Source organism: Helicoverpa armigera, chromosome 26 (genome assembly GCF_030705265.1).
Source record: "Helicoverpa armigera isolate CAAS_96S chromosome 26, ASM3070526v1, whole genome shotgun sequence".
In the NCBI taxonomy this organism is placed as follows: domain Eukaryota; kingdom Metazoa; phylum Arthropoda; class Insecta; order Lepidoptera; family Noctuidae; genus Helicoverpa; species Helicoverpa armigera.
This window is the reverse complement of record NC_087145.1, coordinates 4,160,852-4,184,371: the sequence shown is the minus strand read 5'-3', so window position 1 is coordinate 4,184,371 and position 23,520 is coordinate 4,160,852. Positions and strand designations below refer to the sequence as shown.

The 23,520-nt window shown below is 39.0% G+C and overlaps 1 protein-coding gene across 1 annotated transcript; it reads left to right on the top strand.

The window, feature by feature from the left end:
- The first annotated feature begins 1,904 nt into the window (after positions 1-1,904).
- Positions 1,905-23,406, top strand: LOC110372396 (histone lysine demethylase PHF8). The gene is made up of 24 exons (XM_064041719.1): positions 1,905-2,044; positions 3,514-3,599; positions 3,924-4,106; positions 4,639-4,751; positions 5,175-5,311; positions 5,585-5,777; positions 8,536-8,639; positions 9,118-9,255; positions 9,623-9,749; positions 10,223-10,345; positions 10,839-10,961; positions 11,502-11,672; positions 12,022-12,230; positions 12,677-12,909; positions 13,326-13,486; positions 13,951-14,067; positions 14,483-14,672; positions 15,451-15,568; positions 15,982-16,097; positions 16,207-16,338; positions 16,957-17,062; positions 17,397-17,583; positions 18,203-18,281; positions 18,709-23,406. The coding sequence occupies exons 1-24, from the start codon at positions 1,944-1,946 to the stop codon at positions 18,786-18,788; spliced, it is 3,327 nt and encodes a 1,108-aa protein (XP_063897789.1). The 5' UTR covers positions 1,905-1,943; the 3' UTR covers positions 18,789-23,406.
- The last annotated feature ends 114 nt before the right edge of the window (positions 23,407-23,520 follow it).

Below are 23,520 nucleotides of genomic sequence, written 5' to 3'. Positions count from 1 at the left end.
TAACTACATCTACGGACGAATCGACGTGCAAATCCCCTTGGTTACATATCTGCATTGTAATGCAACAATCACAATACATATTTTTTATGCATAGGCTAACAAAAGTTTGATAATGACTGAATGCTGGCGCCATAGATAAGTAAAAAAAAAAACAAACTTTTTTGGCGCGGAACACTAAAATTAACGAGAACTTTAAATTGCGCTACATCGTAACTATGCGTCACATAAGATTCAATTCGTTTTCATTGTGAAAAAATCGATACTCGTTTAAAGAAAAATCAAGAAAAAAAAAACGATTTTGTATTGGTATAACTAGGAAGTGATTTCAGTAATATACCGCAGTCAAGGTCGCGTTCAGAATTTTATATAACAATAATTGCTTTTGTCATAAAAATGAATCAATCAATTCATTGATTAAGTTGTTTATTGCCGTTATTTATTCTCGTTCATCTTTACTTTGATAGATTTGCACGAGGCTGCTTTTTCATCGGAGATGCTATGCAGTTATGCTACGAAAGTGTAGGTAATAGCTTGGCGGTGACCGTTTCCATTGATGCCAAGCTACATAGTAAGTAAGATGTGCTATCTTGTCGCATTGCCGTCTCATCGGGCTATGAGAATGAAGGAATAGTGAGTGCTCTTGTGTCTGCGCAAATGTTTGTGCATATGCAGGAAGTACTTCCTTCGGGACATGGAAGAAACCACGTTCGGATTTATTAATTTAAATACCAACGCTTAATTAAACAAACTATGATAGCATCTATAAATAAATATGCAGTTGTTATTTGCAAGACTATAATAAAATCCAAGTAACATCTTATTATTTGCAATAAATCTAATATTACGGATCTTATCGACATTTTAATAATTTATTATGCATAATTTGTACCGCAAATTGAATTGATTAAATTATAATTAAAATGTAGGTAATTAAGTACCAGCCCGCTATTGTTGTTACCAACCTATTTAAGTAGGAAGGTTCAGAGTATATAACTATGATCAACAACTCGAGGTAGCTTTAGGCCTTAGGCTATATGTAGGTAGATAGTTAATTGTGTGTGGGTTATGTGTAGATAACACCCTAAATTAAACTATTTTAGAAATATCAAACTAAGAAGAGAAGCCCCAAAACTAGAATACTTGAAATAAGAAATAATAATATTGAGAGAGTATTTGAAATAAAGATTTTCGGTAATCTATGAATAACAATAAGCATGTGAGAAAACTGGCTCTTTTTAAGATCCAGGGCGATCAGAAAAAAAATGTTATTTGGAGGCATCACAGAGACTTAGGTAATCATCACTGGATGCACGGCGAAAGGCGGTACCTATCGCGTCCATCACACTGGGCCCTAAAAATACCTAAATTGTTTACACGACATGTGCATTGTGGAGGGCTGTAACTAGGTACTTCGAATGTTTTCATGGTCTCTATATAATTTTGTAAACTATAATAGGTCACACAGCATTATAAATGTTTCGTACCCTTAGTAATAAGTAGGTACAATGAATGTTGTTTTTTTTTATTGTACCACCAGCAGCCTGTACGATAATATTGTAAGAGGTGTAGGTTATATTAGTTGTACTTATTGGCTTATTGTACATAAATATGAATAAATAATCGGCTCGCCTACTTCCCCAGCGAGATGCGTTCATGCAATCTTCCACTTGTTGCTATTAATAAATTCAAAGGCGTGACGTCATTATTTATGTTAAAGGATAGTCTATGGTTTTGAATTTTTCATTAATTCAAATAAATATTTTAGATTCTTCTATGTAAAGAAATAAATTGTTAAGTATTTTACTTGTTTAAAAATGTATTTTCGAATCAACGATAATAATTTTAGTGCAGTCTATGGCTTCTACAGCAATCTATTTTTTGATGTGGTCACCCCAAATCGACGTGGATTGAAAAAAGAATCAAATTGTCTATTCGCCATTAAAATGGCGTCATCGAAGGAAACCTATTGTTTGTGTGGTCAACCATATAATATTGGACAATTTATGATAGAATGTGATTGCTGTCGTGAGTGGTTTCATGGCAGGTAATGTTGAAAATATATAAATTTCGCAGTGAAACTATCGTTGTGTGTTAAAAAAAATACAGTGAAGATTGACAGTGTATGCCCGTTCGGCCATCACTTGTATGCGAATGTTTTACTCAATATTTCATAATTTTCCGTAAACTATCATAATTTTCAGTATTAATTTCGTACAAAACAGTTTAAATTCGACTGTCGGAGGTTTCTGTGGCGTTTTACCAAAGTTCTTGTTTGTTTACATCAGTGGTCGTCATGGGTTTATCAGAATGCGCTTTTATGCCGTGCTTTCTTTGTGTTTATTTATATTGTTTTCGATCCGATAACGTTTATTTACTGCTACAAATGTACACTTGCATTTTCCTCAAGTATTGATTAAGCTTTTGATGTATAATATGAAGTTAAGTGTTGGTATATTTGTATTGTGAAATCCTAAGGGCCCTAATTATATGTCAGAGAAGGTAGTGTGGTCAGAAAAATTATATATTTTGAGGACTTTGCCCCTCCTACCTGATTAGCATGTGTCCATCATGTTAATTTGCCCATAAATATGCATAGTGCATACGTACCATACTTGCAGTAATTATAGATTAATGTTTTTATTATTGTTTGTGATAAGTTCCCATGTGTAAAATAACTGAGTAACATGTTCACAAGAATATACACACAGTCTGAGCTACACAATCAATTAAAACATGATATAAATATAATAATATGCCAGTTTAATGATATTAGTCTGTTAAAAATTACCAAAATTGGTTTTATTTTTGTGTATCTTTGGTTTAATTTTGTTTCTAAGACAACTATCAATACACAATCTTTTTAAACTACTTATAACAGTGTTACATGCTTTTATAAATATAGAGCACATTGAACACGTTGAATTAACATAATTACATGAATATTTATTCATTGTAGTATTGAATTTATTTGTCTTGCATTTAAATTAGTAAACACTTCCCACATGGTATAGCACAGTTAATTCTTAAAAACTATATGTAGCTACTGGCTTCCGTTTGTGAGTCCACATGTGAAGTACGTAGTAGTTCCTGAAATTAGCGCTTTCAAGTAAACTAAATTCCACCTTCGACATCATTTATCTAAATAAATATAAAAGTGACCTCTTCCAGAGTAACATTAGCTATATTTAATCGCGGTACGGGCAGCAGTTCCCATGGGTATTCTTATTCAAACCATGTACCATGTACGTTCATTGTACTCTCGCCAACTTACGTACCATTCTAGAGTTAGCCATTTGATGCCTCATGCATAGTCGTTGGGTCATATATTTTGTTTTTGGGGTTTGAATGACTGTGGGTTACTCGAGTCAAGGAGATCATGTAGGCAGTTGCTCATGTAAAGTACTGGGTACTCAGTAGAGACTAAAAGCGGACCTCAATCTAATTGGGAAAAGGTTACATATATAGACAATGATGAATTCAACAGATTATGACTGTTTTTTCTTCTTGTTTCAGCTGTGTTGATGTCAAAATATATCATTCCGACGACATTGACAAGTATCACTGTCCAAAATGCGCACAGACATATGGACCTTCAGTTTGTAAGTATAGTCTATGTTCAAATTGTAAATATCAAAGTTACAATGTGTCACTAATTATATTAAGACCTAGTATTTTCAACAAAGCATTATTCTTTGTTGAAAATACTATGTTAAGGAATTAGTGATCTGTTATGCAATAATCATACTTTGTATTGTTTTAATTAATAACCCATCTTGTTTCTGGTAGTTGGTGTATGTACAAGCCTACGTTTCTTAGTGCCAGGCAACATGTACAATTTTACCCAGATAATATTTATGACATTGACATTACCCAGTAACAAAACTAATTTATCAGAAACCTTAACAATCCTATTGACATTTCAGTAAAAATCCCAACAAACAATCACCGCGCGGATCGGTACGAGCTCGGGGCGGAGACTCGGCCCTCACAAGTGGGCACACCTGCCTGGGTGCGGGCGCTGGCCGCTCGCCCCCTCAGGCCAGCCCCCGCGGCTCTGCAGCGCATGAGCCCCCACCAGTTCACTGAGGAGTTTATCAGAGATAATGGTAAGTGACGTACATATATCGGTATGAGCTTGGGGCGGAGACTCGGCCCTCACAAGTGGGTACACCTGCCTGGGTGCGGGCGCTGGCCGCTCGCCCCCTCAGGCCTGCGCCCGCGGCTCTGCAGCGCATGAGCCCCCACCAGTTCACTGAGGAGTTCATCAGAGATAATGGTAAGTGGATCGTTTTGGACTGGACTATGAGGATTCATGTAGCACTGAGTGAATTTTTCAAATTGGTCCACTGAGGTTGTTGTGTTCAAACAAAAAGCTTATCACTTTTATAATATTTTGTATAGCTAGATGTCCTGCAAAGTTAGGTATTCCTCGCTGTTGAGAAAGAATTTCCCTTCCACAGACTGAATTAAAATTTTCAGCTCTTCCTCATCTTATAGTCAGGATCTTTTCAATATTGTAAAATGAGTGTGTGAATGTTTATTTGTTTAACAATCATAATAAATGACGACAATGTTTTTTGAAAGTTAATAAAAAAATTGTAGGGAAGCTCATGAATCATGAATAATTGTTCTGTACAGGTTTCACACGGCCGGTCACATTTACAACATCAGAGGGCCTGGATATGAAGACTCCGAACCCAGGCACCTTCACAGTTAGATCTGTGCTACGTTTCTGTGGGGCACAACTTGAGGTAATTTTATATGAGATCCTTATTTGTCTACCCCTTTTCAATGTTGGTGTTTGTTTCTTCGTTAAAAACTGGATACCTAGTGGATGTAAATACAAGGTTTCATTGTTTTTACAAGTTCTTTATAATATGACCTGCCTTTTTGTGTCTCAAAGAGACATTTTTTAAATTATCTAGTTATCATTTGATGCTTGTCATTTTTATATTGGACAGAATTGCAAGTCTCCCTGATACAGCAAAAAAAGATAAATACGTAACTCAAAATAGTATGCAGATTTTGAAATGACATTTATTTAAAAAATATCTAGTTTTTAGAACCACTGGTTTTGAAAGAAACTTATATGAATAGTAAATAATTTTAGCAAAATCTTTATTTTCCAAGTCATTCTTTCTAATAAGTATTTAAAACTGTGTAACATTTTGTAGGTGGAAGTGATAGATGTACGTAAACAGTCAACACTGCGGATGCCGTTGGGCGACTTCGTGGATTATTTCGAGACGCCGCCCGAGCACCGAGACGAGAAGGTGCTCAATGTACTCAGTTTGGAGTTCAGTGAGACCAAGTGAGTGTAAATGATAACTTTTTTGTGTCATATTTACCTAAAATCGGTTATGTTTTTACTTTACCCTTCATGTACAGAATTACTAACGGCAGATTTCAAGAACATATCGAACAGCTGATTGGTGAACCTATCTAACTGTAAAGATTCAATCTGAAATTAGTCCTGCTCCAGGATCTTGTCTAATTTAATCTCCATAAGGTCAGCCATTTTCATAAAAAGAAGAAACATATATCTATTCTCTGGCATAAAAAAAAAACTTTTTCGTCTCCTCAGCATGTCCCGCGTGGTAGAGCCACCAGCCATCGCCCGCTCATTAGACTGGGCAGAACGCGTGTGGACGCGCGAGCGACCTCCCGCGCCGCACGTGCGCAAGTACTGCCTCATGTCGCCCGCCGGCGCCTACACAGACTTCCACGTGGACTTCGGAGGCACCACCGTGTGGTACCATGTGCTGCATGGCAGGAAGGTGAGTGGCTATATCTCACGTGCGCAAGTACTGCCTCATGTCGCCCGCCGGCGCCTACACAGACTTCCACGTGGACTTCGGAGGCACCACCGTGTGGTACCATGTGCTGCATGGCAGGAAGGTGAGTGGCTATATCTCACGTGCGCAAGTACTGCCTCATGTCGCCCGCCGGCGCCTACACAGACTTCCACGTGGACTTCGGAGGCACCACCGTGTGGTACCATGTGCTGCATGGCAGGAAGGTGAGTGGCTATATCTCACGTGCGCAAGTACTGCCTCATGTCGCCCGCCGGCGCCTACACAGACTTCCACGTGGACTTCGGAGGCACCACCGTGTGGTACCATGTGCTGCATGGCAGGAAGGTGAGTGGCTATATCTCACGTGCGCAAGTACTGCCTCATGTCGCCCGCCGGCGCCTACACAGACTTCCACGTGGACTTCGGAGGCACCACCGTGTGGTACCATGTGCTGCATGGCAGGAAGGTGAGTGGCTATATCTCACGTGCGCAAGTACTGCCTCATGTCGCCCGCCGGCGCCTACACAGACTTCCACGTGGACTTCGGAGGCACCACCGTGTGGTACCATGTGCTGCATGGCAGGAAGGTGAGTGGCTATATCTCACGTGCGCAAGTACTGCCTCATGTCGCCCGCCGGCGCCTACACAGACTTCCACGTGGACTTCGGAGGCACCACCGTGTGGTACCATGTGCTGCATGGCAGGAAGGTGAGTGGCTATATCTCACGTGCGCAAGTACTGCCTCATGTCGCCCGCCGGCGCCTACACAGACTTCCACGTGGACTTCGGAGGCACCACCGTGTGGTACCATGTGCTGCATGGCAGGAAGGTGAGTGGCTATATCTCACGTGCGCAAGTACTGCCTCATGTCGCCCGCCGGCGCCTACACAGACTTCCACGTGGACTTCGGAGGCACCACCGTGTGGTACCATGTGCTGCATGGCAGGAAGGTGAGTGGCTATATCTCACGTGCGCAAGTACTGCCTCATGTCGCCCGCCGGCGCCTACACAGACTTCCACGTGGACTTCGGAGGCACCACCGTGTGGTACCATGTGCTGCATGGCAGGAAGGTGAGTGGCTATATCTCACGTGCGCAAGTACTGCCTCATGTCGCCCGCCGGCGCCTACACAGACTTCCACGTGGACTTCGGAGGCACCACCGTGTGGTACCATGTGCTGCATGGCAGGAAGGTGAGTGGCTATATCTCACGTGCGCAAGTACTGCCTCATGTCGCCCGCCGGCGCCTACACAGACTTCCACGTGGACTTCGGAGGCACCACCGTGTGGTACCATGTGCTGCATGGCAGGAAGGTGAGTGGCTATATCTCACGTGCGCAAGTACTGCCTCATGTCGCCCGCCGGCGCCTACACAGACTTCCACGTGGACTTCGGAGGCACCACCGTGTGGTACCATGTGCTGCATGGCAGGAAGGTGAGTGGCTATATCTCACGTGCGCAAGTACTGCCTCATGTCGCCCGCCGGCGCCTACACAGACTTCCACGTGGACTTCGGAGGCACCACCGTGTGGTACCATGTGCTGCATGGCAGGAAGGTGAGTGGCTATATCTCACGTGCGCAAGTACTGCCTCATGTCGCCCGCCGGCGCCTACACAGACTTCCACGTGGACTTCGGAGGCACCACCGTGTGGTACCATGTGCTGCATGGCAGGAAGGTGAGTGGCTATATCTCACGTGCGCAAGTACTGCCTCATGTCGCCCGCCGGCGCCTACACAGACTTCCACGTGGACTTCGGAGGCACCACCGTGTGGTACCATGTGCTGCATGGCAGGAAGGTGAGTGGCTATATCTCACGTGCGCAAGTACTGCCTCATGTCGCCCGCCGGCGCCTACACAGACTTCCACGTGGACTTCGGAGGCACCACCGTGTGGTACCATGTGCTGCATGGCAGGAAGGTGAGTGGCTATATCTCACGTGCGCAAGTACTGCCTCATGTCGCCCGCCGGCGCCTACACAGACTTCCACGTGGACTTCGGAGGCACCACCGTGTGGTACCATGTGCTGCATGGCAGGAAGGTGAGTGGCTATATTGGATTAAATGCGTTGTGCCAAACTAAATGGCAGCTCTCAAAATCCTAGCAGAACTAGTGGGAAGTATACGGTAGATATGGTAGACCGCCGGTATATAACTACCACACGTAATACCCTACAGTCAGACAATGCCAACCGTACAAAGTCCATTGCTAACATAGGCCCCGTGGACTTCCAGAATGAGAACAGGGATTTTGAAAAAAAAAAATAAGCCTGTGGTATAAGTAATATTTAGAAAAGAATTTTTTCCCAATTCCTCTTTTCATTTTGTAGTTCTTATTGATTATTTTTCCGACCCAAATATCGACCAATAGAATTGCACCATTCGACGTCACGTGGTACAACCTACATGGTATTATACTGATAATTTTTTTTGAATATTTTCTCTGGTCGTTGCTACGTCAAACTGACAGGTTGTGGCCGACATTTGGGACGGAAAAATAATCCCCCGAATACCACACGAGCTTCAAAATTATCTGGCATTTCCCTCAAGGTTCCCTGCAAACAAATAAAGTCGGCAAGTTTTTCAGGAAAAATCACTCGCGCTTCGCGCTCGTTATTTTTTAACCTGAAAAACTTGACTCCTTCATTTGTTTGCAACGAACCTATCGGAAAATACCCGATAATTTTGAAGCTCTTGTGGTATTATAAGTGATAATTTTATTAAACTCCGCTTTTAATTCCAGATATTCTACCTAATCCCGCCGACTGCCACGAATCTCGCTCTCTACCAGCAATGGAGTGCAGCCAACAATCAAAACGAGCGTTTCTTCGGAGACATGGTGGAATGGTAAGGCACAAGAATGTCCTAGCGTTGTTCTTTTTGGCTTTCAAGTTCGGAACAAAATCATAGTTGCTTTTTACCCCGCAAGTGATGCTGAGTAGACTAGAGTGTCTGTCTACAATTCTACACTAATATAATAAATAGGAAACATTTTTTCCTGCGGTTTACCCCTATCCTGGGGGAATTTTTGTTTGGGATAAAGTATTGCCTATGTTACTGGAGGGCAGTGCTTTACAATAGTTTTTCCAATAGCTTTCCAATAGTAAAATATTTTTAGGTTCACCAGTTTTGTAGCCTTCACGTTATGAACAAAAAACAGATTATTTCACGTTAAATACAGGTTTATAGGATTTCCGACACAGAGAACTATCCCACTTTTTCAATTTTATCTTTTTACATGGCAACAATTATTTCTTTTTTTTTAATTCTGTAATGTTCTTGACTTGTGTACTTTTATTCTTATGTATATTTTTTACTCTCCCAGGTACGGCACAGCAGAAGTGACAGCATCACAAACATTATTCATACCGAGTGGCTGGATACATGCAGTGCTGACGCCATGTGATTCCCTCGTGTTCGGCGGCAACTTCCTCCATTCCTATGCTATTGAGATGCAGTTGCAGTAAGTTTAATTCTTTGTTCATTTATGAGAGCAGTATTTTTAAGGGTAAAATGGGTCCGTATTAATGAGAGTTCGCTGATCGTCCGTCGCTAGGCCGTATCTCACAAATACCGACCGTTGATAAGACCGTCGATATCTTCACAGTGAACAACAAATATTAAAAACTAGAAAATAGTTTTAGAGACCAAGGTAGACAGGCGATTTAAGGGTAGTCGCGAGACCTACTCGCACTTGGTCTGTTCTTTTTTTTAAATAATGGTCTTAGTACCTTGATAAGTTTTAACATAGAAATTGTCTTGAAAATCTGTGATAATTAGTAAATTATATTGCTTTGAAAAAATCTCACGGCACTATTTATTTAATCTAGGATTTACGAGATAGAGCGTCGTGTAGAAACCCCTACAATGTTCCGCTACCCGCTGTTCGAGGCGATGCACTGGTACGCCGGCGCCCACCTGCTCACCATGCTGCGCCGCCACAACGAGGAGACGCAGGTACACAGCGCCAAACTTAATGGCGGCTCGCGACTAACTTCCGACCACAAATAAGCGCATGTTGCGTTACACATGCCCGTATGTCGTTACGCTCCGCTGCACGGTGATAACCAAAACTTCCCTTCAGATACAGCTGCATATCAATTGTCAATAGTATTTACAAAATATTATTAATATGTTAATAAGCTACATCATTTGGGTGCGTCGTACTACTAATAAGCAAAAGTTCGTATGCATGAATTCAGGTTCTGTGAAAGACATGAAAGACTATCAAATAGATTTTTATTCGGTCGCGCTAATTCCTCGGCTAGGAGGAACTATTACTATATTTTATCCCGATACTGGTCGAAGTTCTCACGACTACACTGAAACGACATTAAATATTTAATTAGTACCCAGTTTTAAGGGTTTTTTAAATGTCTTAAAAATGACTATTTATAATACAAAATAATACATATGACGTAATATTCCAGGACGAGGAGTTCACCCTGGGCGAGGCGGCGGCTCGAGCCCCGACGGCGGCGCTGCCGGCGCTGCTGCTGCGAGGAGTCAAGATCCTCGCCAACGCGCTCAAGGAGTGGCATGCACTCAAGAGTGTACGTATAACTACTTTTTTGTTTTTTTCGTACATCTGTCGGTATTTAAATGTAGGTTCAATCACCTTTATTAGAGTGAGAAAGAGTTAAAGTTGTCTAAAATCCAGACGCCTGATGGCTTCCGACGTAGAATTGTAACAATGACCAGTAGCAATCCAGAAGCAGTAACCCCACCAACATACAGACTCCGGGCTTTGCGAAAGTAAAAAAACTCAGAAAGCGATGTTGATCCCACCGGGGAATTTAACCCGAGAGCTCCTGTACCAATCGCACTTTGCAACTATGTCGATCTGACGGTGAGGCCACACGATGCAGTTTTTAGTATCCTCATTGATTGGCTACAGCAAGAAAAGGGGAAGATAATATTGGAAGCCTTTATCAGCAGCAGGACAGTAAAAGCCAATAACAGAAAAACCATTTTATACTATGTATAATATGTATATACTCTATTTTATACAACAGTAGACATAACCAAAATAAATTACAATTACAGACAGACACAGCGAAACGCGACAACGTACCCAAATGCCTGAACTCTGGTCAGCTGGTGAGAGAACTCTGCAAGGAGCTCAGGACTTTGGAGAAACGGTCCACTTCCACTACTGGGAAAGATAAGGTATGAACAACTTATTTTAATTCATCATCATCAATTTAAGAGCCCGGCTCTTGTTGGTGCCGCTTCTTCCATTTACGCCTATCCAGCGCCAACTCCTAAACGTTATACGTCAGAACATTCACCTTTTATATTACATACTTACTAAAATTAAAAAATGGGTCTATTTATCAGCTACATCCCACAACATTTTTTAAAGGGAAATCATTAAATGACTCTCCAAAAAACACTCCCTCCCGCTGTGTGTGCAGCGTAAGGGAGTGTTAGACTCTTACTGACTAAAACCCATCATGTTCCTTTTTAAGCCCTTTATGTACCAGGGCCGCGTTTACTCTTTGGACCTACTGGACCCCACTGGGGGCCCCCACTCCATTTCCAAACTTCCATTTCCCCACTCTTTTCAAAGCTCATCCCGGCGCCGCTTCATTGAAACTATTATTTTATATGTATTTTCCACCAAATGTACACTATGGAATGCAATAAATGATATGATATGATATGAAACCACAGCCTAAGACCTAACTCTTGTATCCCATCTTTCAGGACTTCAAAGTGAAACACAACTCGTCTCCCACGAAATCACAGAAGAAAGGTCATAGCAACTCAAAGAAATCTTTAAAGCTGACGTTACCGAAACCTATCATGCATATGGGACAGAACGGAGAGTTTGTCGACGAGAAAGTTTATACTGACAAGTTCTTTATTGATAATAAGGTAAGTATGAAAAATATGGTGTTTTAAAGTACTTTGTACTGGGTTGGGATTTCATTTTTTTGTAGGACTCTGTGAAATTTGCTCTTTTTTAAGACGAAAGTATACTTATTTCTGGCGATTACAAAAAAAGGAAGAAGTAGACTTCATATTTGTCGCAATCGATTTTATTACTTACTGACTACGTTGATTGAGTGCAATTCGATATCGAAATACATTATCATATAAAAGATTTTGTCTCATAGCCATAGTTTTCCACTGCACTGCAATAACCAAAAACCTTATTCATAAACCAGATAATTATCAATTTTCTTCATATAAAAATATGATATGTATCATTTGAATTTCTCAGGAGGTGGTATACCAAGAAAGATACGTAACACAAGACGTGAAGTTCGCCAATGGGCTGCCAGACACGAAATATGTGGTAGAAGGAAAAGAGATGGTCATACCTGAGAAGGGGTATGCTTATCAGACGTATGAAGAGGTACGGTATCCAGAGGAAAACGGATATGTTGAGAGGTCTGATAAGAAACCTACTGCGCTGAAGATTAAGATGAAGTAAGTGGCCATTTTAAGTACACTATATCTCGTTAAGTTTTGCATCAAAAAATATCCTAGTATTTATGTCCTTCTTAGAAGGCTTTTGTATGTTAACTTGTGCATAAAAATTACAAGCAAATGAAATCGGTCTTGAATATTGTCGGAATTCGACCAACAGTTTGGCTTTTTGGTCAATGATTGAAGGTTTATGAGCGCCAAAGGCAAAGCTGCAAATCATTGTTGTTCACCAGCTTTATTATGATAACATTATTGAAAATTATTTTAAGACAATTGCACTTTGGTAGTCAAGATAAATACATAAATTGAGATATTTACTTCTTACAAATAAGTTGTAAACTCTTTCTTCATTCTGCTCTTTCTCATCACAATTTAAATGAAGCAATACTAAAATCTAGTACACAAGAAGACTTACAACAAACTAATAAATACAATTTCCATTTCAGCAACTCCCCCTCTTCATCCCGCGCGGACGCCCCGCCGCCCTACGCTCTCCCAGAACACTCAATCCTCAAGTCCCACCTCATCCGCGCGGACCGGCCGACGCTCAAACCCATACACCAGTGGACCATCTCCAAGAAAGACATCGGCGACTACCATGAGGAACAAATACTCTTTACCAATGAAAACCTACAGGCTAATGTCAGGATTGATGGACAGGATATGAATTATGGACCAGGTTTGTAAATATTTCTGTGTATGTTATGATAAATTCGTTGTCAATAAATGTAAAAAGTATTAAAATATTTTTCAAGCAGTTTTCGCCAACAAGTAGTGAGAATGTCAACTAAAAATCAACTGAAAAATAAAGTGGTAACTGAAATAGTGTTTCATATGCTGGGGAAGATCGTGCTTGATAGATTTCTCGTATTGTCATATATTCAAATCTTAAATGAAATGATATATAAATAAAATTAAACTTTGTTCTTATAGACATACTCCCTGGTCTGGCCACTATTAGGTTGCTTTTATAATCCACTACCTTCAGCCTCAAATGCCTTGATATATAAAAATTCAAAACAACCTTATTTGTACAGTCTTAGGGCATAATTTTCTATATAACATACATGTCATATAATTATTCCACCATCACAGGCATGTACTCAGCCGAGGACATACAACAAGACTACCAGTACTCGGAATCAGCCAAGCCGGGCTCATATCAGCCAGTCTACAGCTATCAGCAGCCGCAACAAATAGCTTATACCACTGTGGATACCTACCAGAGATATGAAGAAGTACCGACAGTTCATCAGGTTAGTAACAAAATAAAAAATTGACTAAGGTCCAAGTTAAACAACATAAATGGCTGGTTTTCTTAAAACTACCAATAACTTTGAAAATTGAATGTGAAAATTCATTGTAAACATATATTTAAAAAACACGGATGCTTATGTTGTAGGTCAACTTAAGCCTAAGAATTGTGTGAAGATAGAGGAAAACGTTATGCTCTTAGTCATATATATATATTTTTTTGCAATGAGAACCTTCTCTGTGAGTCAGTTAAAATGAATTATTGTGTTGAAAGATATTCGAAATAGCAGAAAAAGAGCATTCGAATATATGCCGCAGACTCGTGGTTCGCAAATGTATCTTTATATTCAGCTGCAATCTGTAATAATCCGTATTCTTGACAGTTTTATTTAGCTCGTCCATTTATTTAAACTTTTCTAAAACTGATCCTACCATAATTAAATTACAATACGTATGTTATTTACAGCAAACGGCCAGTTACAGTAATGTTGTTCAAGAGCCAGTGAACGGGGATTACCACCAGACGCCATTGCCGTCGTACGATGCCGCTATTGCACATCAATATACCGCTACTACCAATTATGTAAGTAATTCCTTATACTAATATGTATTATAGAGAGAGTTTTTTGCTTATTTTCCTAGCTATTGAAACACCAATTTCAAAACTTATTTATTTTATTTAAGTGCGAAAGGTACTCCCCTTAGTACTCAGGTGAAACCGCGAGAAACAGTAAATATCGTATATCTTCATTGTGATACAAATACGAGTAATTATAAACTGATGGTTCAAGTTCCATCAAACTTTGATGGTAGTAGCACTTTAAACCAAGTTTTTAAATAAAATAGTAATATAAAGATCGCTTACCTTTAGTCCAGTGCCTATTCAATTTGCCTGAATATTCTTCTGCTAAGATCGGGGTCCGCTTTTGTATTGTTTTCTTCCACTTTGTTATATATTATAATTTACAAATATGTGATATAATTAATTTCTTTCACAGCAAGTAGTAGAAGAAACAAAGCCAGCCCAACCAGTGACCCCCGTCCGTCGCTCGGAGCGTCCCGTCCGTCGCCGCGTGTCCAACACGTACGACTACGAGGACTCCGACCTGTACATCGACGATACTCCCGCGCCCCGGCCCAGGAAGACCAAGCACAAGCATGGGTATAGGCGCGGGGAACATAGCAACGGTCAGTATTCAGCTCATGGAGAACAAAATAACTAGCGGAGATGTCATCACGCAAAATCTCCTAAGAAACTAGCTCGAAAAACTGCGGGTGTTCGGAGGAGAAGGAAAGTTAGTAGCTCCGCCCTCGTACGCCGTCTTTGGAACCCTCCCATTTCTATTACTAAATCACCAATCAATTGAGTTTTCCGAGCGATCAATTCGATTTGATCTTCTTTCTACGCTTCAAGGGCACCCTGAAGTAAATGTGTGTATTAATAGTATTAAAACAGTTTATTGTAATAATAATATTTTTCATTGTTTAATGTCTGACTGGATCTTCAAACAGACTCTGGAAGCAGTTATGTTATGTGTAAGCTTTCTTCTATGTGTTAGTAGTTTATTTTAGTAGTAGTCTTTAACTACTGCCTATTTTTCCTGTAGTGTGAGCGAACAAAAGCCTTGTTTAGCAGATGAATCGTAGCGGAATTGCAGGAAGAAAAAAATGTTATTAAGCCGAGTGGTTTTAGACGTAGTGTATATCTAGAGGAGGAAAGTAATTCCTTCGAGATGTGTGTGCCTGGAGCCGAAGAGTGCCTTGAAATCTTACTCCACCTTTGCTTGCCTTGTGGTGAACATTTATTATATTGCTAGCTGCGCCGAGCCGTTTTAACTGCGTTCCGAAGGAATTACTGCTCCCATCCATATAAAAAGTCGCCTAAATATTATTCTAATGTACTATCAGTATTACAGAGAGCTCGACAAAATTTTTCCCGTTAATAATATTAATGTTTGTATTACAGCGACATCAAATGCAAGCAACAACTACAAGCAAGTGTCGCGGCCGGCGCCCGTCAACGGCATCGAGTCGCTCATACAGGCGTCTGTGCTAGCTGAGGAGGAACAGCCTGTTGTTGAGACGTTAGTATTTGTATATAAGCTGTTAGAGATATATTACAGCAACAACTACAAGCAAGTGTCGCGGCCGGCGCCCGTCAACGTCGTCTCTGCTAGCTGAGTTTTATTCTTCCATACTTTTCTATCTTCCATCATCTCACAAGTCCCATTCTGTCTAGCCATATTGGATCTCACAATCCATCCATCACTTCTTTAGTCGCAAACTTACACTATACCCATCCACGTTCTTGCCTATAAATGTCCACCATCATTTCATATGTCATGCATGATACGAAAGTTATCCGTCATGTCTATTTTTGTCTGTACGCGATAATTAAGGGATGCATAAAGGTTTATTTATTTCATTTATACCTATCTGATAAAATTTGCAAATTATAACAAATTAATCCAAGAATTACCTCTTTTTTTACTTCCAGTGAGCCAGAAGACGCAGCAGTAGCTGGCATGCTCAGCATCAGCTCTCGCTTCACGGACACAGCTCGCACGTTCGGCCTCGCCAGCGACACACAGCCGCGGCACGACAAGCGGGCCCGCAAGCCGCAGCTGCCGCCCGACTTGCCTGATGAGGAAGACGTTATCAAAGAGGTGCATAGAGATGATGAGTATGGTGAGTACATTACTGCTATATGTCAAGTGTTCAGCATCAGCTACACTCGGCCTCGCCAGCGACACACAGCCGCGGCACGACAAGCGGGCCCGCAAGCCGCAGCTGCCGCCCGACTTGCCTGATGAGGAAGATGTTATCAAAGAGGTGCATAGAGATGAAGAGTATGGTAAGTACATTACTGCTATATGTCAAGTGTTCAGCAGCAGCTACACTCGGCCTCGCCAGCGACACACAGCCGCGGCACGACAAGCGGGCCCGCAAGCCGCAGCTGCCGCCCGACTTGCCTGATGAGGAAGATGTTATCAAAGAGGTGCATAGAGATGATGAGTATGGTGAGTACATTACTGCTATATGTCAAGTGTTCCGCATCAGCTACACTCGGCCTCGCCAGCGACACACAGAGCGAATTGTTTTGTGAAAAATTTATAACCTATACCGGTTTTATTTTTCTTCGATGTAACTGTCTTACACTGAAAGACATTTTTAAATAGAATTTTTTAAACCGCAAGTAGTTTCTGAGCTTAGTTGATTCTACTGAAAAATCCTTAGCTTATATAATATTTACCTTCTTGTAAGTAAATGAGAAAAGTAGTCATATCCACTGTCATGCCTTGTCAATGTTAAAAAAAAATCAATTGAAACTATCTTTGATTTTCGATCGTTTCCGATGTCTTGTTACGCTGGGATCGAGTGGGCCCTTAGAACTTATTAAAACTGCCGTCCCTACGATAATATATATATATACGATAGATATATGTGTGCTGATTATGTGCTGTTATTCCAGTGTATCCATCATTGGAGATGAGTTCGGACGAGGACGAAGAATGGACGGCGTCCAAGCGGAGAAGAAACTCACGCAACAGGGTGGACTCGCGGTCTAAAGCAGAAAAGTAAGGACTGTTATAATTACCAAATTTATTTAAAAAAAAAAAAAAAAAAACAGTTTTACGGATATACATAAATTACCGTGCTTGGGTCTGTCAAAAAATATGAAACCCGTAATGCGACATTGTTTTTGTATCATCGTTTAAGTATAAATACATATAACGTTTCGTAACAAAAATGATAAGTGGATAAACTAAAGGTAACTCAGTTTTTTTTTGCGCTTTGTTCATTAGCAACTTGCGTGCAAAAAATCGACTTACTACCCCGATACTTTCTTTCAGATTTTTCAGGTCGTTTTTTTGAATGTACCTAATAACGATGTCTAAACTTTGTTCATAGGGACGAGGCGTGGTCACCTCGAGCACGACTCGGCCGGCTGGTGCCGCGTCTCCGCACCGCCGCCCGCGCCGGCGTGCGCCGCGAGTGTGTGCGCGCCGCGCTGCACGCCGCCGCCGCCAGACCCGCGCCCCGCGCGCCCCACCCCGCGCCCCACCACAGGCTGCACGACGCGCAGCCCACGCCACAGGTATGTACACAACCACAACCGGCGTCTCACACACGTCCTTACCCATGTCCCCACAAGTACTGCGCCACCCTACGCCAGAACTCACGCCCCAACATTCGCTGCATGACGCGCAGCTCGCGCCACAGGTACGTACCACTCCGCGTTGTATATCGTCGCACCACTCCGCGCTCTACCCACGTTCAAACTCGCGCCCTAACCGCCCCACCTGATGCCCCAGCCACCCCACCCCGATCCCCTGCCGACGTCTCATACACGTTCAAACCCTTGCCACTAATTAATCGTGCCTTCCATAACACAAGAACTCGTCATGACGGGATGGTCAACCATCCTCGAAACGAACCTTAGGATGCGTCGACACGGTGCCAGTAGCTGACACATGCGCAGGTTACATGCATTTTAAAAACGTGCGGGTCCAGTGACTCGCACATGTACTAAAGCAGACTACCCACCCGCGTGCTCAGTTGCATGCGCGCGGGTCACTTGCGCATGTCAACTTGCTCCAGCTACATGCACCGTGAAGACGCAGCCTTATCGACCATCGCCCTATATTGTACAGATACCTTAGGACCATGTATATAAGAATAAGTAAATATTTAAGTAAATGTTTATTTGTTTGCAGCCAAACGCAAAACGAGCAGTGCTAGCGACTAAAAGTAAACGGCCGCCGCCGCCCGTACACAATACGCCAAATAATAAGAGTGAGTATTTCTGTACTATAACACAAGGTCAATGACCTTACAAAAAACAATATGCACATACATTGTCAATTCTAAACACATATTCTTCTTTTCAAGTAAAATGCATACAAATGTTTATATAATAAATTGTTGAAGTGTTCTTTTAACCTACAGACAGACATGTGTTGCTGGGGTGCATGAGTTTGTTGCGCCACTTCTTCTTCCCAGCGAAAACACATAGGAAGTGGTGAAGGGTGGGCGTTTTGGGGGCTGTCTTTTGTAAATTTCTGATGTTCGAATAGGTTGTTTTGCGGCCAAGTTTGAATAAACGATTTTTGGTTTTGAGTGTTGTGGGTTGTCATAAGTCTGGAAACGTCAGAAAAAGTAAATTCTACAATCAATTTATATACTTTTAATTTATTCTTTTAACATAAAAAAGTTGTTTCAGATGCAAGACTGAAGAAAGGGATGAAGACAGCAAAGCAGCGTCTCGGTAAAATCCTTAAGATACACAAAATGATATATTAAATATAATTAATTTTTAGTTTACTAGATAGCGCGTGACAGACGGACGTATGTAGATGTATATTTTATATATGTATTGTATATAAGCACGGACGGACCAATACGTGTCGAGATCGAACGATCGCTAGTTGACTTACTGCGGGTTTCAATAAGCTATCTGTTGATTTGAATACTAGAGGTAGAATTTTGACAGCTCCAAATGAGTTATGTCAAACTCCTATCCTTAGTAAGAAAATAAAGACGTAGATAGGTTATTGAAATCCACCGCATATTGATCTTTTTTTAAGCTATAAATACTGACGAGAAGTGTTGCACCATTTTTTATTTAATTTTCTACAGCAAAATAAAAATGCAAAATATAAATTCTATTCTATACAGTGAAACTATTGAGTCGGGTTTATTTTTGACATCACAATAAATTGTTACTGCTTCTTTCATAATTTTCAGGTTATGAATTATCCATTTTGATGAAGCAAAGCAAGTAGGTACGAGGGTTTTTGTATTTAAGTAAAAATAAAAACGAAATGTTTAGTTAATTTCATAACCAAATTCGAATGATTGAGATAAATTGTGACCAATAAATAAGTAGAACACCTTGTTGCGTAATAGTTTTGTGTTTTATAAGTGGTGCAACATTTCTTCAATATTATTTTTTTTATGTATCAGGTGGAAATAAACTTTTATTCAGGTCAAAACAAATAATCCTTGAAAAATATCAGAACATTATTTTTGTGTCTTTAACTTCAGTATTATTGATTAGTCAATTAATTAGTTATTAAAACGCCAATTGTTAAATATTCTTTTAAAAGAGGCTTTTTTAAAATATGTTTTATTGTTAATTATTATTTCCACTTGATATATAAAAAAATAAGCTTGACTTGAAATAACCCAGTGTTGAGTTCTTTACTGCCCAAAAGCCGGGTGCACACAAATAGTTCTTAAGATTATAAATTTCCGAAAATGTAAACAGTATGACACACTTCACAATTTTTCGAAAGTTTATAATCTTAAGGGACTGTACACTAACAGTATTTTCACACCAGCGGATTTTCCTCGCCGGAATGATCGGTTCGTACAGACTGTTTGACAAAAAATACTAGGCTACTGCTACAGGGATACCGAACGGTTTGTGCAGTTGACAGCTGTTGACAGTTGCAACTTCCAAGGGAAAATATCCTTTATTTTTGTCCCTTTCAAATTGTTATACCTACTTGGTTCTCATATCATTTTGTTAGTGACAGAATCGTCGACCTCAAAATCGACAGCATAGCTTGCCAGAAACAAAAATAGAATAGCATTTTTTGTACTGACAGACTTAACTACACCAAAAAATGGTTAGACCGCACAAACGATGACACCTGAAATCGCGCGACAGTATATTGTCGCGTTGTAATCCGCTAGTGTGAAACACGCTGTTACGGTAATATACATCGGTATGTAAGTGTGTACCCGGTATTATTGTGCACAGGTTTAAAATGTGATTTTATATTTAATTAACAATAGGTTTAGTGCATACTTTCTCAAACATTAGGCTTGGGGTGTTGTTCAATGTTTCAGTTTAGTTGAAAGTCTCTTTAAGTTAATATTTTCTCATCATCTCTCATTGAGTCGTCGTATTTTTTTTGTGTGTTATTTATCGCATCAAATACAAGAATAGAGATGATTCATAATTTGTTATGCTGGCCTTTTTAAATTCAACCTATTTCAGATAACTTTTCTGCATTTATTTCATTAGCAATATTTAATTTTGGCTATTAAATAGCTATTTTGTTAAAGAGACTTTCAACAAACTGTCCTGTTTTGGTAAGATCTGATTTTTCAGTTGTTTGTGTATTTGTCTTATAAATTAATATTTGATTAATTAAGCTTATTAACTGACTTTTGATATACGTTCTAGTAACAAGTTTCTAAATTAATAACATTTTTCTATCACATTATATTTAATACTCGACTTTTCGATTCTGTTGTAAACGACATAAAAAATATCGAATTATAAAATTAAAAAAATCTATATATTATATGTATAAAAAGACATTATTTTTCATTAAAAAAAATAAACCAACCACCGAATAATTAATGTAAATAAAGATGAATTGAGTAATAAACGTTTAAAAAAATACAAAAAAATATTGCTTTAGCTACTTATCGAAATTTTTTTGTTATGTTTTAGTGATAGTAGTACATAAGTACATTTTGATCATGTTTTCAATGTTATTTTGTTGTATCAGATTTAATGCGGACGCAAAATGAACTTATATTTTTATTATACTCTGTGCAATAGGATCATATGAATATCACAGTAATTAGAGTAGGTATCTAAATTATTATCATTTAACAAAAGGTAGGAATTTTGACTATCAAAATATTATTTACACAATAATAATTAAAAGAAAAATAGAGTGACAATTTGTGGACATTTAATATAACGATGGGGTTTTTAAAATAAAAACTTTTGTTAGAAAAATTTCGTATAATTTTATTGCACTCAAATGATTTTGCGTTTGCATTAAATAGCTTGTTCTCATTTGCAAAAAAAAACAGGGTGTGTTTTTCATATTTTTTAATATAATATTCATAGAAGTTTCGCATTCGGGTGAAATGTCCATATTTTCCGATAGCATTGTTTTGTGGCATATAATAAGACTTTCAGGAACTTTAAAAAATATATAATCAAACACAATATTCCATAAACTTAAACTGTAATATATTTTTTATAAACTTCAATTGCTTTCAGAACTCTGCAATGTTTTATAATATGTCACGAAATTTCTGAGTATTCCATAACGAGTAGGTATTTCCGGGTTTTCTTAGGCTATGATTACACAATGTCGACTTACCCGGTTAAAGTGTCTAGCTGTAATACAAATCAGTGTAAAATAACCCTTTAAATTACTTGACCGTAATTTATAAACTTTTTATATGTAATGTAATTTTTGTAGGAACCGACGTTATTTAGAATTGTAATGATTTCTTAGCGAACTTTAAAGGGTTAACTTACATTTTGGTTTCTACGAGTTTTTCTACGATTTACGTATCGCACCATTGAGTCATGATATAAGGCGTGTCGTTCACTGTAGGTAGTTCACGAAATTACTACCAATTTTATTGCTTCTGTGAAGAAAAGTCACTTCTTGCATAGATCTTCTAATTATAATCGAAGTTCAAGTTCTGACGAAATTACTAGCAGGTCCCTTAAGACGGGATACAAATAGATATTATCTAAGTCAACAAACGGTCTTGAATTCATTGAGAAACCTTATAATTTATAACCAAGTCACACTAAAGTTATTTATCACAAGTATCAATATATAACTTAAAAAGTAGAATGCAATTAAACCATCATATAAAGGTTGAGGGCGGCCATATCAAACTACTGTAAACAGTCGTTAATCATTCATTCATCATTCACCATATTAATTCTTTATTTCATCATTCATTAACTCATTCTTGGTTTGCCCAATGCCAATATGTTTATTGTTTGATTTCATTTTTGGTTCACACATAGAACATTTTTCTTATTAAAAGATTGACGAAACTCAAAACTTTTTAAAAGTTGTATTTGTATTACTCATTCATACATACATCACATTTTAAATACAAGTGCAACTTTTGAAAAGGAATGGGTTGATGAGAAAATATTATATCGAAGATTAAGTTAATATAAGTCGTGTTATGCAATATTTTATGATTTAGAGTCCAGTTAGTATATTTGGACTTTAAGCATTTCTTTTGATCACCCATATCAGTTATTTATAGTTAGACCCATTTACACCAACACTATAACCGACCGTTTTTCTTAAAACAAGTGTTATACTTTGAAAATTGAACGTAAAATTTATACGAATCAGTTGTTTTAAGAAAACTAATGTTTATTTTGTCGACAAACTTAGGCCTTAGTATATTTGGACTTCAAGCATTTCTTTTTCCTTGTCAGTTTTTTAAACTTAGTTCAATGCAATATTTAATTATATTAGTTGGTAGTTTTTTGTGATCTATTTACATAGTGAATTGACGCCATTGCCACGTTTATTTACTAAGCCTTTGATGTTAATTAACTTATTAAGATGTTTTCTAGTAGGAGCACTTAGTTTTACGAGGAAGCGCCTTCACCCTTCATGGTATAAACATAGTTGTTAATGTATATTGGTGATTTGTACGTTGATTGGGGTTCTTTATTACTATTATAATGAATTTAAAACGATTCATGACACTATGTATCATTCAATTTCTAAAGATAAGATAATTATGGAATTTTTGGTATGCAAAAGCATTCATATTATTTAAGAAAGAATTAAAGGTAAATTCAGGTTATTTTAGAAAAATACTTGGCACTCGATTATTTTAGCCTTTGTCAGTGTTTTGCGAAAAAACATAAGATCAAAAATAACTAAAGTTAAAAAAAGATCAAATTTTAATATCGATTTTTGTTTATTTCATAATCTTTCTGTTTGAAAGCTGATTTCTATACTTTATAATAGTATAAAGAACCCAATCAACAAGGTGTATGGTATGAGCGATTGATATTTACATATAGTAAAAAAAAAGATATATTGTACATTATGGATAACAGTGAATGTATATTGTTGTGACAGAGGAAACAATTCTCTAGACAAAACATTTATTTATTCGTTTTATTTATCACACCTGACGACATTTCATTTCGACATAACTAGCCCATGTTTTGCCCTACTGCAAGTATCTTTCTGTACATTTCTATTCAGAGCCGGAATAGATA